Source organism: Jaculus jaculus, chromosome 8, assembly GCF_020740685.1.
Source record: "Jaculus jaculus isolate mJacJac1 chromosome 8, mJacJac1.mat.Y.cur, whole genome shotgun sequence".
NCBI lineage: Eukaryota > Metazoa > Chordata > Mammalia > Rodentia > Dipodidae > Jaculus > Jaculus jaculus.
This window is the reverse complement of record NC_059109.1, coordinates 80,583,620-80,599,753: the sequence shown is the minus strand read 5'-3', so window position 1 is coordinate 80,599,753 and position 16,134 is coordinate 80,583,620. Positions and strand designations below refer to the sequence as shown.

The 16,134-nt window shown below is 49.1% G+C and overlaps 1 protein-coding gene across 3 annotated transcripts in view; it reads right to left on the bottom strand.

Annotated features, from left to right (window-relative positions):
- Positions 1-681: 681 nt before the first annotated feature.
- The window catches only part of Sirpa (signal regulatory protein alpha), a 49,799-nt gene continuing 34,346 nt past the window's right edge, over positions 682-16,134 (bottom strand). For 2 of the 3 annotated variants that reach the window (XM_045156561.1, XM_012949421.2), the window contains 2 exons: positions 11,928-11,979; positions 682-2,959 (listed from right to left, as the gene is read on the bottom strand). In XM_045156561.1, the coding sequence (XP_045012496.1) occupies positions 2,696-2,959; positions 11,928-11,979 (316 nt within the window). In that variant the 3' untranslated portion in view covers positions 682-2,695. The remainder of the gene's footprint in view (positions 2,960-11,927; positions 11,980-16,134) is intronic. The other variant, XM_045156560.1, reaches the window with a different exon arrangement.

The window sequence follows — 16,134 nt, the reverse complement described above, 5'->3', positions numbered from 1 at the left end:
ACAAATGCCATGAGTGTGATGTGCTGGCACATAGTAAGCACTGAATACACACCGTAGCACTGTCACGTAGTTATTCAGATTACTACTCATCTAACGGAGGGCAGGAAAAGTACTATGTGTTGAGTATCTACTATATGCCAGTAGTTGGCAAGGGTATTACAGGACAAGCATTAGACACTGTGTTTGGAAGAGGTGAAGCTTTTGGAGAAGAGGGTGAGCCCAACACCTTCAGGTGCTGAGGGGCCACCAGCCTTGTTGTGTAGGTTTAAGAACAGCTCAACACTCAATGCAGGCCTGATATGTGCCAAGCATGGGCTCAGGGTCCAATTCCCTTCTCTAATCCCCAAGGAACCCTAGAGGGGCTACAATTATCCCCCACTGTGATGCCAAGGGGCCTGAGTATTAATGAAGTTAGGTGGTCAAATCCCCATAGCACCAAAGCAGTGGACTCAAGATCAAACTCCATGGTGTGTGGATTTTCAGTACAACCTTGACTTGGCTTCCTCTGAACTAAGAGAATTTACATGTATAAAACCTACAGAGGACCAAGTTCTCCAGAATGTTCCCAAGACCTGGGCATATTTCAGCCCCCAACCCCAGGCACTGGAGCAGACAGTTGATAGCCTCCAAAGAGGTGTGAGGCAGTAGCCCAAAGACAAGCACACATAATACTCAAAGGCATCATTGTTACCCAGAAATCTTTATTACAAAAATATTTTGCAAGCCAAAAAGATTAAGTTGCAACTATATACAAAACAGGGCTGCTTCTTTCCTAATGGTTCCCAAATAAATTCCAGAATCCATGCTCCTCCCACAAAGTTGTTTCTAAGAACCTCTATGCAAGTGTCAGGTCTTTCCAGGCTATCTGGCTGAAGCTATAGCTGTATGTCTTCCTGACCCCATTCCCTTCTTTCCCCATCCAAAAATTCAGATAAAATTCAGATGGCACCAAGAAAATATTAAATTCTTGTGTGTGCATTTTTGTGCACACACTCACGTGCTGACTCAAGGCAGAGGAGAGGGAGATGGAAACTAACCCTTTGGAAATGAGAGACAGCCTAAGCAGGGACATCATGGCTCACAGATGCCACAGATAAGCTCTGGCTTGCTGGGTCAATGCTGCCAACAAGGCCTTTTGGCTCTGCTAACTCTTCGATGCCAGAACAGGAGCACTAGGTTTTCACCCCTAGAGAGCCAAGTCCTGCTGACAGTCCCATCACAAATGCAGAAATGGGCAGGTCAGCTGAGCTGCTTCTTTGAACTACCTGAGCCACAAAACCCTCTAGCATCCTTGGGCTAGGGACATGAGCATCTTAACGTGTGAGTGCACATGTGAAGGCTGCAACAAAGGCTTGTCCCCGGACCCAGCCAAGCCCTGGCACTCACTCAGATGGAAGGGTGGGGTCAGAAGATAACTGGCTGAGAGCCTCTGTCCAGTCTTCAGAGACAGAGTAGTGGTCTACCCTTGTCTGCAACTATACTGTTCTGGACTGTGTGACCCTAATGGAGGTTGACAGCAAGAACGGAAGACTCCTGCACAGATTAGTTTAGTGAGGTGGAATGGGGGTGCTCTCTCATGGTCCCTCCCATCTGCATAACCTTAAAGTGCTTGTAAGTGAAAGAGGGGTGTTACTGTCCCTCTCCCCTCTTTATGGAAGAACAGACGGGCATTAGAAGACAAGACTGCATGGAGCAGAGCAATGGGTAGGTTTGCATTTACCATGGGAGGCACAGGACGAGCCGCATGGCTCAGCGCGGACAGGACTCAGTTAGTCCTAGTGAGAAGGCTAGAGGTCTGAAAGGAATAAATGAGGGATCCTTCTTCCCAGTCCTCAGGGCTCTGGAATTTGGAGAAACTCCATTTCTGCTGTAAGAAAATCCCTCTAGGACAACAAAATGTTAAACCTCAGATTTCACAAGACCCAACCATTCAACACATGACAAAGAGCCAAGATGACGTTGCTGTTGTTTTAAGAATCAAAACAAAACAAAACACCACAGATCAAGTTTTCTAACACCTTTGCTTCAAGATTGCACGGTTCACATTTCTCAATAATTTACAGGCATCCACAGTGTGATGCTGCTGAGTTAGTGCTGGCTGGAAGAAGCAAGCTGGGGCTAGAAAGGAGGCAGGGCATGATAAGCATGCCCAAGGAGTCTTTGCTGGCCAAGAAGAGGAAAGGGTTCCTTCCCTAGGACTGTAGTTAGCCAGCTAGGAAGAGGCCAGCACTGTAGGCTGCAAGCTCACCAAGTCTCTGGACGTGGGTCTGTTTTTGACTGTCTCCTCCATGGATGGGGCAGCATGAACTAAAGGGAATCCTTCCCCATAGTCCCACATGGGTGCAGGTGGTTGGAGATCAGGCTCCAGAGCATCAAGGAGACAACCTGGGGTATTCAAGACCATGACCCAGATCCACACATGATGGGATAGAGGCACAACACTTCCTGGATCCCAGGCAGTTCTGGCCAATTCCCCAGCTGGTTCAGCATCACAGGCCTCCAGATGTGGGCAAGGTGGAGGGGGTATGGCCACCCTCAATGCGCTGGAGAGCTGAGGGGGTCGGCAGACAGAGCTACTCTCACTCCGGCCCCAGAGCCTGTGTCACCAGGCTTCCTAGGGACAGGACTGGCTGGCTATTCTCATCATGGACAAGAAAACTTGCGGGGATGGCCCAAGAGCCAACCACTGTCCAATTTATTTCTTCTGGATTTGGACACTGGCATACTCTGAGAAAGATGGCTCAGGCTTGGGGGCTGGATGCTTGGGTGCCCGGTTGAGGTGGACCATGTCCAGATCGGCGTAGGTAAGGGTGTCCTCTGCTTTGGGCGGCAGGCCTGTCTGAATGCTGGCATACTCTGTGTGGTTGTTAGGCTCGGCAGCCTGGGAAGTGGACTTCTTCTCCTTGGGCAGATTCAAGTCTGCATAAGTGATGTCGTTAATGTCGTTTGTGTCCTGGATCTAAATGACATGATGAAAAGGTCATTCTGTAGCCAATTGGCTACCAAACCTTCCTGCTACTGTCTCACTTTGATAGGACGGGCTCTCCTTCCTTTACCCATGTCCCTCCCTGTCTCTGGAGTGCCCACCCTTACTTCTCCTTGTAAGAAGTCCCAATGCCTCCCTGCATGTCGACATGATCCCTTGCCCTCCAGGCCTCTGGCTATCACACCTCCTTCTCACTACACCCACTGCTGAGGACTGTACTGGTTTGGGACCTGAGTAGAAGAGATCTCCCAAGAAATAGGGAAACTCCTTCATTTACACATTTACTGGGCATTTCTCACACAAAGACAACGAGGCCAGCACAGAAGCCCAATCCATTTTGACTGGATGGATGGCAGGAAGGATAGCAGAGTGGGAGATGACAGAAGGATGGATGGATGGATGGGAGGGTGGGAGATGATGGGAGGGTGGGAGATGATGGATGGGGGGTTGGAGATGATAGATGGATGGGTGGATGGATGGAGTGTGGGAGATGATATATGGTCCGGTGGATGGATGTAGAGTGGGAGATGAATAGATGGATGGGAGGATGCAAGGGTGGGAGATGATAGATAGATGGGAGGATGGATGGGGGTGGGAGATGATAGATGGATGGGAGGATGGATGAGGTGGGAGATAATAGATGGATGGGAGGATGGATGGAGAGTGGGAGATGATAGATCGATGGGAGGATGGATGAAGTGGGAGATGATAGATGGATGGGAGGATGGATGATGTGGGAGATGATAGATGGATGGGAGGATGGATGAGGTGGGAGATGATAGATGGATGGAAGGATGGATGGGGTGGGAGATGATAGATGGATGGGAGGATGGATGTGGTGGGAGATGATAGATGGATGGGAGGATGGATGGGGATGGGAGATGACAGATGGATTGATGGATGGATGTGAGGGTGGGAGATGATAGATGGATGGGAGGATAGATGGAGAGTGGGAGATGATAGATCGATGGGAGGATGGATGAAGTGGGAGATGATAGATGGATGGGAGGATGGATGATGTGGGAGATGATAGATGGATGGGAGGATGGATGAGGTGGGAGATGATAGATGGATGGAAGGATGGATGGGGTGGGAGATGATAGATGGATGGGAGGATGGATGTGGTGGGAGATGATAGATGGATGGGAGGATGGATGATGTGGGAGATGATAGATGGATGGGAGGATGGATGGGGGTGGAAGATGATAGATGGATGGGAGGATGGATGGGGATGGGAGATGACAGATGGATTGATGGATGGATGTGAGGGTGGGAGATGATAGATGGATGGAAGGATGGATGTGGTGGGAGATGAATAGATGGATGGGAGGATGGATGGGGGTGGGAGATGATAGATGGATGGGAGGATGGGTGGGGGTGGGAGATGATAGATGGATGGGAGGATGGATGTGGTGGGGGATGATAGATGGATGGGAGGATGGATGAGGTGGGGGATGATAGATGGATGGGAGGATGGATGGAGCGTGGGAGACAATAGATGGATGGGAGGATGAAGAGAGAGTGGGAGATGATAGATGGATGGGAGGATGGATGAGGTGGGAAATGATAGATGGAAGGGAGGATGGATGAGGTGGGAGATGATAGACGGATGGGTGGATGGCTGGGGTAGGAGATGATAGATGGATGGGAGGATGGATGGGGTGGGAGATGATAGATGGATGGGAGGATGGATGGGGTGGGAGATGAAGGATGGATGGGAGGATGGATGAGGTGGGAGATGATAAATGGATGGGAGGATGGATGAGGTAGGAGATGATAGATGGATGGGAGGATGGATGGGGTGGGAGATGATAGATGGATGGGAGGATGGATGGAGAGTGGGAGATGATAGATGGATGGGAGGATGGATGGAGAGTGGGAGATGATAGATGGATGGGAGGATGGATGGGGTGGGAGATGATAGATGGATGGGAGGATGGATGGAGAGTGGGAGATGATAAATGGATGGGAGGATGGATGAAGTGGGAGATGATAGATGGATGGGAGGATGGATGGGGGTGGGAGATGATAGATGGATGGGAGGATGGATGGAGAGTGGGAGATGATGGATGGAAGGATGGATGGAGAGTGGGAGATGATAGATGGATGGGAGGATGGATGGGGGTAGGAGATGATGGATGGGAGGTTGGATGGAGAGTGGGAGATGATAGATGGATGGGAGGATGGATGAGGTGGGAGATCATAGATGGATGGGAGGATGGATGGGGTGGGAGATGATAGATGGATGGGAGGATGGATGTGGTGGGAGATCATAGATGGATGGGAGGATGGATGGGGTGGGAGATGATAGATGGATGGGAGGATGGATGTGGTGGGAGATCATAGATGGATGGGAGGATGGATGGGGTGGGAGATGATAGATGGATGGGAGGATGGATGGAGAGTGGGAGATGATAGATGGATGGGAGGATGGATGGGGGTGGGAGATGATAGATGGATGGGAGGATGGATGGAGAGTGGGAGATGATGGATGGGAGGATGGATGGAGAGTGGGAGATGATAGATGGATGGGAGGATGGATGGGAGTAGGAGATGATGGATGGGAGGTTGGATGCGTAGTGGGAAATGATAGATGGATGGGAGGATGGATGGGGGTGGGAGATGATAGATGGATGGGAGGATGGATGGAGAGTGGGAGATGATGGATGGGAGGATGGATGGAGAGTGGGAGATGATAGATGGATGGGAGGATGGATGGGGGTAGGAGATGATGGATGGGAGGTTGGATGGAGAGTGGGAGATGATAGATGGATGGGAAGATGGATGTGGTGGGAGATGATAGATGGATGGGAGGATGGGTGGGGTGGGAGATGATACATGGATGGGAGGATGGATGGGGTGGGAGATGATAGATGGATGGGAGGATGGATGGGATGGGAGATGATAGATGGATGGGAGGATGGATGGGGTGGGAGATGATAGATTGATGGGAGGATGGATGAGGTGGGAGATGATAGATGGATGGGAGGATGGATGGGGTGGGAGATGATAGATGGATGGGAGGATGGATGGAGAGTGGGAGATGATAGATGGATGGGAGGATGGATGGAGAGTGGCAGATGATAGATGGATGGGAGGATGTATGGGGGTGGGAGATGATAGATGGATGGAGGATGGATGGAGAGTGGGAGATGATAGATGGATGGAGGATGGATGGAGAGTGGGAGATGATAGATGGATGGGAGGATAGATGAGGTGGTAGATGATAGATGGAAGGGAGGATGGATGAGGTGGGAGATGATAGATGAATGGGAGGATGGATGAGGTGGGAGATGATAGATGGATGGGAGGATGGATGGAGAGTGGGAGATGATAGATGGATGGGAAGATGGATGGGGGTGGAAGATGATAGATGGATGGGAGGATGGATGGTGATGGGAGATGACAGATGGATTGATGGATGGATGTGAGGGTGGGAGATGATAGATGGATGGAAGGATGGATGAGGTGGGAGATGAATAGATGGATGGGAGGATGGATGGGGTGGGAGATGACAGATGGATGGGAGGATGGATGAGGTGGGAGATGATAGATGGATGGGAGGATGGATGGGGTGGGAGATGAAAGATGGATGGGAGGATGGATGGAGAGTGGGAGATGATAGAGGGATGGGAGGATGGATGGGGTGGGAGATGATAGATGGATGGAAGGATGGATGGAGAGTGGGAGATGATGGATGGGAGGATGGAGAGTGGGAGATGATAGATGGATGGGAGGATGGATGGAGAGTGGGAGATGATAGATGGATGGGAGGATGGATGGGGGTGGAAGATGATAGATGGATGGGAGGATGGATGGGGATGGGAGATGACAGATGGATTGATGGATGGATGTGAGGGTGGGAGATGATAGATGGATGGAAGGATGGATGTGGTGGGAGATGAATAGATGGATGGGAGGATGGATGGGGTGGGAGATGATAGATGGATGGGAGGATGGATGAGGTGGGAGATGATAGATGGATGGGAGGATGGATGGGGTGGGAGATGATAGATGGATGGGAGGATGGATGGAGAGTGGGAGATGATAGATGGATGGGAGGATGGATGGAGAGTGGCAGATGATAGATGGATGGCAGGATGTATGGGGGTGGGAGATGATAGATGGATGGAGGATGGATGGAGAGTGGGAGATGATGGATGGGAGGGTGGAGAGTGGGAGATGATAGATGGATGGGAGGATGGATGGAGAGTGGGAGATGATAGATGGATGGGAGGATGGATGGGGGTGGAAGATGATAGATGTATGGGAGGATGGATGGGGATGGGAGATGACAGATGGATTGATGGATGGATGTGAGGGTGGGAGATGATAGATGGATGGGAGGATGGATGTGAGGGTGGGAGATGATAGATGGATGGAAGGATGGATGTGGTGGTAGATGAATAGATGGATGGGAGGATGGATGGGGTGGGAGATGACAGATGGATGGGAGGATGGATGGGGGTGGGAGATGATAGATGGATGGGAGGATGGATGTGGTGGGGGATGATAGATGGATGGGAGGATGGATGGGGTGGGAGTTGATAGATGGATGGGAGGATGGATGGAGAGGGGGAGATGATGGATGGCAGGATGCATGGGGTGGGAGATGATAGATGGATGGGAGGGTGGATGGGGTGGGAGATGTTAGATGGAAGGGAGGACGGATGGGGTGGGAGATGATAGATGGATGGGAGGATGGATGGAGAGTGTGGGAGATGATTGATGGGAGGATGGATGGGGGAGGGTTATGAGAGATGGATGGGAGGATGGATGTGGTGGGAGATGATAGATGGATGAGAGGATGGATGGAGAGTGGGAGATGATTGATGGGAGGATGGATGGGGGTGGGAAATGATAGATGGTTGGGAGGATGTATGGGGTGGGAGATGATAGATGGATGGCAGGATGGATGAGGTGGGAGATGATAGATGGATGGGAGGATGGATGGGGGAAGATGATAGATGGATGGGAGGATGGATGGGGTGGGAGATGATAGATGGATGGGAGGATGGACGGGGGTGGGAGATGACAGATGGATGGGAGGATGGAAGGATCGTGAGAGGTGACAGATGGATGGGAGGATGGATGGAGAGTGGGAGATGATGGATGGGAGCATGGATGGGGGTGAGAGATGACAGATGGATGGGAGGATGGATGGAGAGTGGGAGATGATAGATGGATGCCAGGATGGGTGGGGGAGGGAGATGATAGATGGATGGGAGGATGGATGGAGAGTGGGAGATGAGAGATGGATGGGAGCAATGATGGGGTGGGAGATGATAGATGGATGGGAGGATGAATGGGGTGGGAGATGATAGATGGATGGGAGGATGGATGGAGAGTGGGAGATGATAGATGGATGGTAGGATGGATGGGTGTGGGACATGATAGATGTATGGGAGGATGGATGGGGTGGGAGATGATAGATGGATGGGAGGATGGATGGGGTGGGAGATGATAGATGGATGGGAGGATGGACGGGGATGGGAGATGACAGATGGATGGGAGGATGGAAGGAGCGTGGGAGATGATAGATGGATGGGAGGATGGGTGGAGAGTGGGAGATGATAGATGGATGGGAGGATGGATGGAGAGTGGGAGATGATAGATGGATGGGAGTATGGATGGGGGAGGGAGATGATAAATGGATGGGAGGATGGGTGGAGAGTGGGAGTTGATAGATGGATGGGACGATGGATGGGGTGGGAGATGATAGATGGATGGGAGCATGAATGGAGAGTGGGTGATGATGGGAGGATGGATGGGGTGGGAGATGATGGATGGATGGGAGGATGGGTGGAGGTGGGAGATGATAGATGTATGGGAGGATGGATGGGTGGGAGATGATAGATGGATGGGAGGATGGATGGAGAGTGGGAGATGATAGATGAATGGGAGGATGGATTGGGTGGGAGATGATAGATGGATGGGAGCATGAATGGAGAGTGGGAGATGATGGATGGGAGGATGGATGGGGGTGGGAAATGTTAGATGGATGGGAGGATGGATGGAGAGTGGGAGATGATAGACGGATGGGAGAATGGATGGGGTGGGAGATGATAGATGGAAGGGAGGATGGATGGGTGTGGGAGATGATAGATGGATGGGAGGATGGATGGGTGTGGGAGATGATAGATGGATGGGAGGATGGATGGGGTGGGAGATGATAGATGGATGGGAGGATGGATAGTGGGAGATGATGGATGGGAGGATTGATGGGGTTGGGAGATGATAGATGGGTGGGAGGATGGATTTAGAGCGGGAGATGATAGATGGATGGGAGGATGGATGGGGTGGGCGATGATAGATGGATGGGAAGATGGATGGAGAGTGGGAGATGATAGATGGATGGCAGGATGGATGGTGGTTGGAGATGATAGATGGATGGGAGGATCGGTGGGGTGGGAGATGATAGATGGATGGGAGGATGGATGGAGAGTGGGAGATGATAGATGGATGGGACGATGGATGGGGTGGGAGATGATAGATGGATGCGAGGATGGATGGAGAGTGGGAAATGATATATGGAATGGAGGCTGGATGGGGGTGGGAGATGATAGATGGATGGGAGGATGGATGGGGTGGGAGATGATAGATGGATGGGAGGATGGATGAGGTGGGAGATGATAGATGGGAGGATGGATGGGGGTGGGAGATGATAGATGGATGGGAGGATGGATGGAGGGTGGGAGATGATGGATGTGAGGATGGATGGAGAGTGGGAGATGATAGATGGATGGGAGGATGGATGGGGTGGGAGATGATAGATGGATGGGAGGATGGATGGAGAGTGGGAGATGATAGATGGATAGGTGGATGGATGGAGGGTGGGAATTGAACAGATTGGGTGAATGGATGATGGGAGGATAAAGAAATGATTAGATGAAGGATAGATGGATGAGCAGATGATAGATTACAACAATTCCAGCCACAGTTTAAGTCTATTATGATAGTTTATTTCTCTCTTTAATAAAAAGGTCAATGTATCTTTTACTTAATTTTTATTTTTATATGTTTACTGGGTATTTCTCACACAAAAACAACAAGGCCAGCACAGACCCAATTCATGTTGACTGGTTGGATGGAGGATGGATGGCAGAGTGGGAAGTGATTAGGAAGAGAGAGAGACACACACACACACACACACACACACACAGAGAGAGAGAGAGAGAGAGAGAGAGAGAGAGAGAGAGAGAGAGAGAGAGAGCGCGAGCGAGCACGGGTACACCAGGGCCTCCTGCCACCACTACTCCAGAAGGATGGGCCACTGTGTGCATCTGCCTTACATGGGCCCTGGAGAATCAAACCTGGGTCTTTAGGTTTCTCAGGGAAGTGCCTTAACTGCTATGCCACTTCTCCAGCCCCATTTAAGTTCTCTTCAGCATCAGTGTAATAACAGTTATCACCAGATGTTTTAAAGACTGAGAGGTCATCTGATAAAAGCTTAGCATAAGAAAAGCTTTGAATGAATGCTGGCAGCACTACCAACCACCTGACAAGCCTGAGCTACCTCCATGCCCTCATCTTAATACCAGTGATTGTGCCCCAAAATTACCCACCACAAATCATAAATATTGCTCCCTATGCTCGGGACCCAGAACAGACTAACTTCACTGCCATTCTTCGATCCCAGAAGCTTCTTACTATTACCCTGTGAGAGTCATTTCAGATAGGCCTGACCACAGCTCTGCCCAGGAAGAATTAATCAACCTATTTTTCAGGTGAGACCCAGGGAGCATCAACAGTTCAGACTAAAAGTCCTGCTGGAAGAAACCAAAGCCTGTTGGACTCTACAGTGGTACCCTTCCCACACTGTGGCTTGTCTATCTTAAGCTCCGTAGGTTCTCACTGCTCTCTGGCAAACCATGTTATGCATGGGGTCCTTCCCTGACAAGATATACAAGGGAAACTCAAGGCAGAAGCCTGCTTGCTCCACAGAAGCAGGGTGGCAGCCTTGCTCATGTTTAGGATCTGGTACTTGGTGAGCCTTGGAATATGGACTTCTACAGATTTTAGCAATTCTTACCATCGTCCTTTACCAGCAAGGTTTCAGAGGCAAAATTAAGGGATGAGGGGAGGGTACTCTTCACTGCCACAATTACAAGCTGTTTTATATTTATTTGCTAATTATCACCCAAGCCCATCCCCAAAGTTGCTGAGGAAGGGGACAGTAGGCCAAGGTGTCTGGCCAATAAATACCTCACCTCTTTTAGTGTGGCTTCTCTAACAGATTAACCATAACAGTGTCATCCACCTGGGAAATGCCAAGAACAGCTGGCACTCTCTTTCTGGGCCCAAAGCAGGGCTCAATTCATTACAAGAGCTGAACAGCCTTTTGCCCCTGGGAGCTGACCACATGAACTGGGGTCAGCAGGGCTCAGGGTCTCAAAAACAGGTCAACCATGAGGCCTATGGAATCTTCTCCTGCTGGTGAGAAGATTCTAGTTCAAGGAAGAGTGACTTTGCAAGGGAGTAATTAATTAATGACACAAGGCTTTTCCATCATCAAAGGCTAGTGAGGCCTTGGCTGGATTGCACTGTGCTGTTATTGCAGGTAAGAACCAGGCTCCAAGAGAAGGTGGGAGTGAACCGCAGGTGATACCCGCAATGGAAGAACTGGCTTGATCATGTGCACCAAGCCAGGAAGGTGCAATCAACACCAGGGAGGGGAGGCTGAAGTCCAACCTACACCAAGGAACCATTTATGTGGCATATACTGCAAAGGACGCCCCTCAGAGTTAGGCAGGGGGATGAACCAAGGAGGTAGTGGTCTCCTGGTTGGAGCACGAAGAAGTATGCAGAGGTCATAGGTTGGGAGAGGAAATAAGGAATGTACAGATCCTCCCCACCTCAGGGTCTTATTTTAGAACCGGATTTGCAACTTCTTCTGGTGCAAGGAAATCACACCCCAAGTTTCCCAGGAAGGGCAGCTCACCAAAGACTGTACCTGGGTTATTTCTCTGGCATTCTTCTCAGGCTCATGTAACCTAAAATGGAAACAACACACAGATAAAAATATCCACATTATCTCAAGAGTTCATGCAAGTTGATCAGATTAACATTTAGGTTCTACTTCCTCAGTGGGTGGAGGGCAAAGATGAGTAAGTCCCAGGAGCACTGCAACTGTTTATCAAATGTTTAGACACAGGGCAGTCTCACTAAAGAAATTCTAAACAATGCACTGTCATCGTTTTTAACCTTTGTTGGGAGAACCTTTAAAAAAAGCATAGTACTCAGACAGGTACCTGGAGGAGGAAGGTCAAATGAAAGGGCATTTTCACACATTGCTGAGGGGAGGCAGGCCAGGGAAGCCCTCTGAGAAACAGGAGACAAAGTCAAGAGAATGAACAATGTCCTCATCTTTTGACTCACATGCACTTGGGTAGGGGGAGTAGAGATTCAATACAGAAAATGAATTCGGTACCAAAGGCATGTGCTTTCAGTAAGATATGAAAGGAAGTTTCTATCTTGGAATCTTGCCAACTGGAACTGGTTTAAGAAATTAGGATAGGGGCTGGAGAGATGGAGACCTGGGTTCAATCCCGCCAGAACCCATTTACAACCAAATGCACAAAGTGGCACAGACATCTAGAGTTCATTTGCAGAGGCAAAAAAAAAAATAGAATAAACCTATTGATTAGTTTGAACAGACATGCCCAACCTGTGGCCCACAGGTCACATGCATCTCAGGATAGTTAGGAATATAACTCAGCACATGTGGAGATGACAGTACTGTAACAGTCAAAAGGCTATACACTCCAGGAGCCTTTAAGAGAAAACACCATCACAATGTGAAAAGGCCACACAGATCCAGTAATGTTTGTGAGTAGTGTTGAGGAGGAGGGAGTTTTGTTTTTAATTCTGTGGTGCTAAGGATAGAACCAGGGCCTCACACATACTATGAAAATGTTCTACCACTGAGTTATATCCAGCCTTACACTTTTTGTAAGTTACAAATGGTTACATTGAAATAAGTGAAAAAGCAAAACTCTGTGGGATCTCAATAATGAAAACGTGTGGATAACTGGAAACAAAATGTGAATGGAAGTGGTCTTCGGGGGTGTTTTTCTTTATTTTACTTTTCAAATGCTCTATATTATAAATACCTACATATTACTATTAAAAGAAAAAGATAAAAGAAGACCAAGATGCCCTGGTTACTCAAAACAGCCACTCATGCACTTGATTCTGTTGTCAGAGCCTGGGGCTTGGCCCGCTGGAGGTCATGGTCAAGGTGATGAGTGAGCCAGAGCCACTGGTTGGGCAGGAATTGTGTAATTCTCAATCTGGCAGTTGTGAGCATGTGAGTCTGGATGTTAGGATGAGCAGTGGGGCTTGGTAGTGGGGTTATTAATAGAGCTGGCACGAGTGCTTGGCTGGGAAGGTAGTTCCAAGGCATGGCAGGCCCATGTGGCAAACAAGCCTCCAGAATCAGGGTCCATCTGGTAGAGGTCATGTACATCTCCCCCTGCCTGCCAGCTCCCAGCTTATGTGATTTAGGCCCAAGCATCTCTCTGCTCAGTACCCCAGTCTGCTGCGCCTGCTCCCCCAGGCCCACTCACTTCTAGAGCTACATCTGCCCACTAACTACTTCATGAAGACGGCTGTGTTGCAGCAAGACTTGAGTGATTCCATTACCACTTTCCTCTTGTTAACCTTCATTCACCCTGGTAAGCTACAGAGCTGCCTCCTCAGGCTTCACCAACAGTGCTAGTTGTGGGGTTACCTCTCAAAGACAACCACAAATATCCCTGCATATCTTCATCTCTGCTTTGTATGCCTACTTGTCCTGCTGTCCTGTCACACTGGCATAAGTATCCAATGAGTACTTTAGGGTAAGTGCCTGTGACATGGCCCCAGGGCCTTTGCACACATAGCTCCTGCTAATGCACCTGAACATTCTCTTCTTTCAAATCCTATTTATTAATTAATTTACTTATTTATTTAAGGTAGGATCTCACTCTAGCCCAGGCTGACCTGGAATTCACTATGTAGTCTTAGGGTGGCCTTGAACTCACAGTGATCCTCCCACCTCTGCCTCCCTAGTGTTGGGACTAAAGGCATGCATCACCATGCCTGGCTAAATATTAGTTTATTTTTATTTTTTTTTAATTTGTGTATGTGTGTGTGTGTGTGTGTGTGTGTGTGTGTGTAGGGGGAGGAAACAGTGGTGTGTTGTGGTATATGCATATGTTTCTTGTGGCACCCCATGCGTAGTGGCCAAAGCCAGATGTTGGGTATCTTGCTCCATAGCTCTTCTTATTTGAGCCAGAGGCTCTTACTGATCCCAGAGATATCAGGGTTTTTTTTTTTTTTTTTTTTTTTTTTTTAATGAGTACCAGTGATTCTCTGGTTTCTGCTCTTCTATGGGACTGGGGTAATAGAGAAATCTGGCAACACCCAGCTGTTTATGTGGGTCCTGGGGCTCAAATATGAGCTGTCTCTCAGGCCCTCCTGCTTGCACAGGAAGTGCTCTTAACTGCCCAGCCATCTCTCCAGCCCTCAAATCCTATTTTAAACACTCTTGTGGGGAAGAGTTTTTATTAAACTCCCAAACTCCATTTTTTTAAAAAATTTTTTATTTATTTATTTGAGAGCGACAGACACAGAGAGAAAGACAGATAGAGGGAGAGAGAGAGAATGGGCGCGCCAGGGCTTCCAGCCTCTGCAAACAAACTCCAGATGCGTGCGCCCCCTTGTGCATCTGGCTAACGTGGGACCTGGGGAACCGAGCCTCAAACCGGGGTCCTTAGGCTTCACAGGCAAGTGCTTAACTGCTAGGCCATCCCTCCAGCCCCCAAACTCCATTTTTAAATCAAGTTCCTATCTTTCAGAGCAGTCTTTGAGACTAACCATGTTCATTTATTTCCCCTTTTTTTAAAGAGAGAAAATGAGAGCAAGAGAGACAGCCAAAGCAAGGGAGCAAGTGAGAGAGAAGTGGTATGCCAGGGCCTCTATCCACTCCAATCGAACTCCAGACACATGTGTCCCTTGTGCACATGTACAACCTTGTGCATGCATCACCTTGTACATCTGCCTTATGTGGGATCTGGGGAGACCAACATAGGTCCTTAGGCTTTGAAGACAAGTGCCATCTCTCCTGCCCTATTTTTTCCTTTTTGACAATTTCATACATGTATACATTTCATGGCACTCCCCCAATTAACCTTATTAACCTTTCTTCCCATTTTCCCTTCCTACTAAAACCCTTCTGTCTGTTTCCTGGTCTTTCAATCTCACTGTATGACACCACTATTGCTCATTCTAGATTCTTCTCGCTCTCGTCCTATACAGCAACTCACCACAAGGCTGACTGGCCACCTCCCCAACCTACACATAAAACTTGGTCATCTCATCTCCTTGGTTCCCCCAAGCTCCTGAAGAGCTTCCCCCTTGGTCTTCCTGCTCTGCTCCCTGCTTTTAAAATGTATGTGTGAAAGCTAGGCAGGGTGGTGCACACCTGCAGTTCACAATCCTGGCACTGAGGAGGCTGAAGCAGGAAGACTGTGAGTCCATGGCTATGTAGTGAGACTTCCACCTCAAAAAAAAAAAAAAAAAAAAAAAGACATAGGAATGATATCACATTGCTCTTCTGCACAGAATCCTCACACCATTAGTGCAGCCCTCCTCCATATTCTGACTGGCAAGGCTCTGCATGGCCTGCTCTTGCCCACTGTTCTGGATTTCCATTCCGGGTCCTTCCTGTGCTATAGCTACTCTGGCCTCCTCCATGCTTTTGCATCATGGCTTTGGGACTGGCTGTTCCCTGTCTAGTCTGCTCCTACCCTGACAGCCCCATGCTGGAGCTATCTCTCAGCTATCTCTTAAATGCCCTATCTTCAAAGAAGCCTTCCCTGATGTCCATAGGCCCATCTCACTCTTCTGCCCCATCAAAACCTTGACACCTCATCCTGGGATGATGCACAACCTGCCATTTCCTTCATAAACACCTGCCATTTCCATCATAAACAATTGCTCAGTGGGCTGGGGAGGTCAGCAAGCATGGGTTTAGAGCAAAGTTTGGGGCCCCAGCATCTATCTATGTTATACATTAGGAGTAGTGATGCTCGACTGTAATCCTAGCAGTGGGGAGGATGAGGCAGGGAGATCCCTGGAGTGGGTTTTGCTTGCTAGTTTGTCTA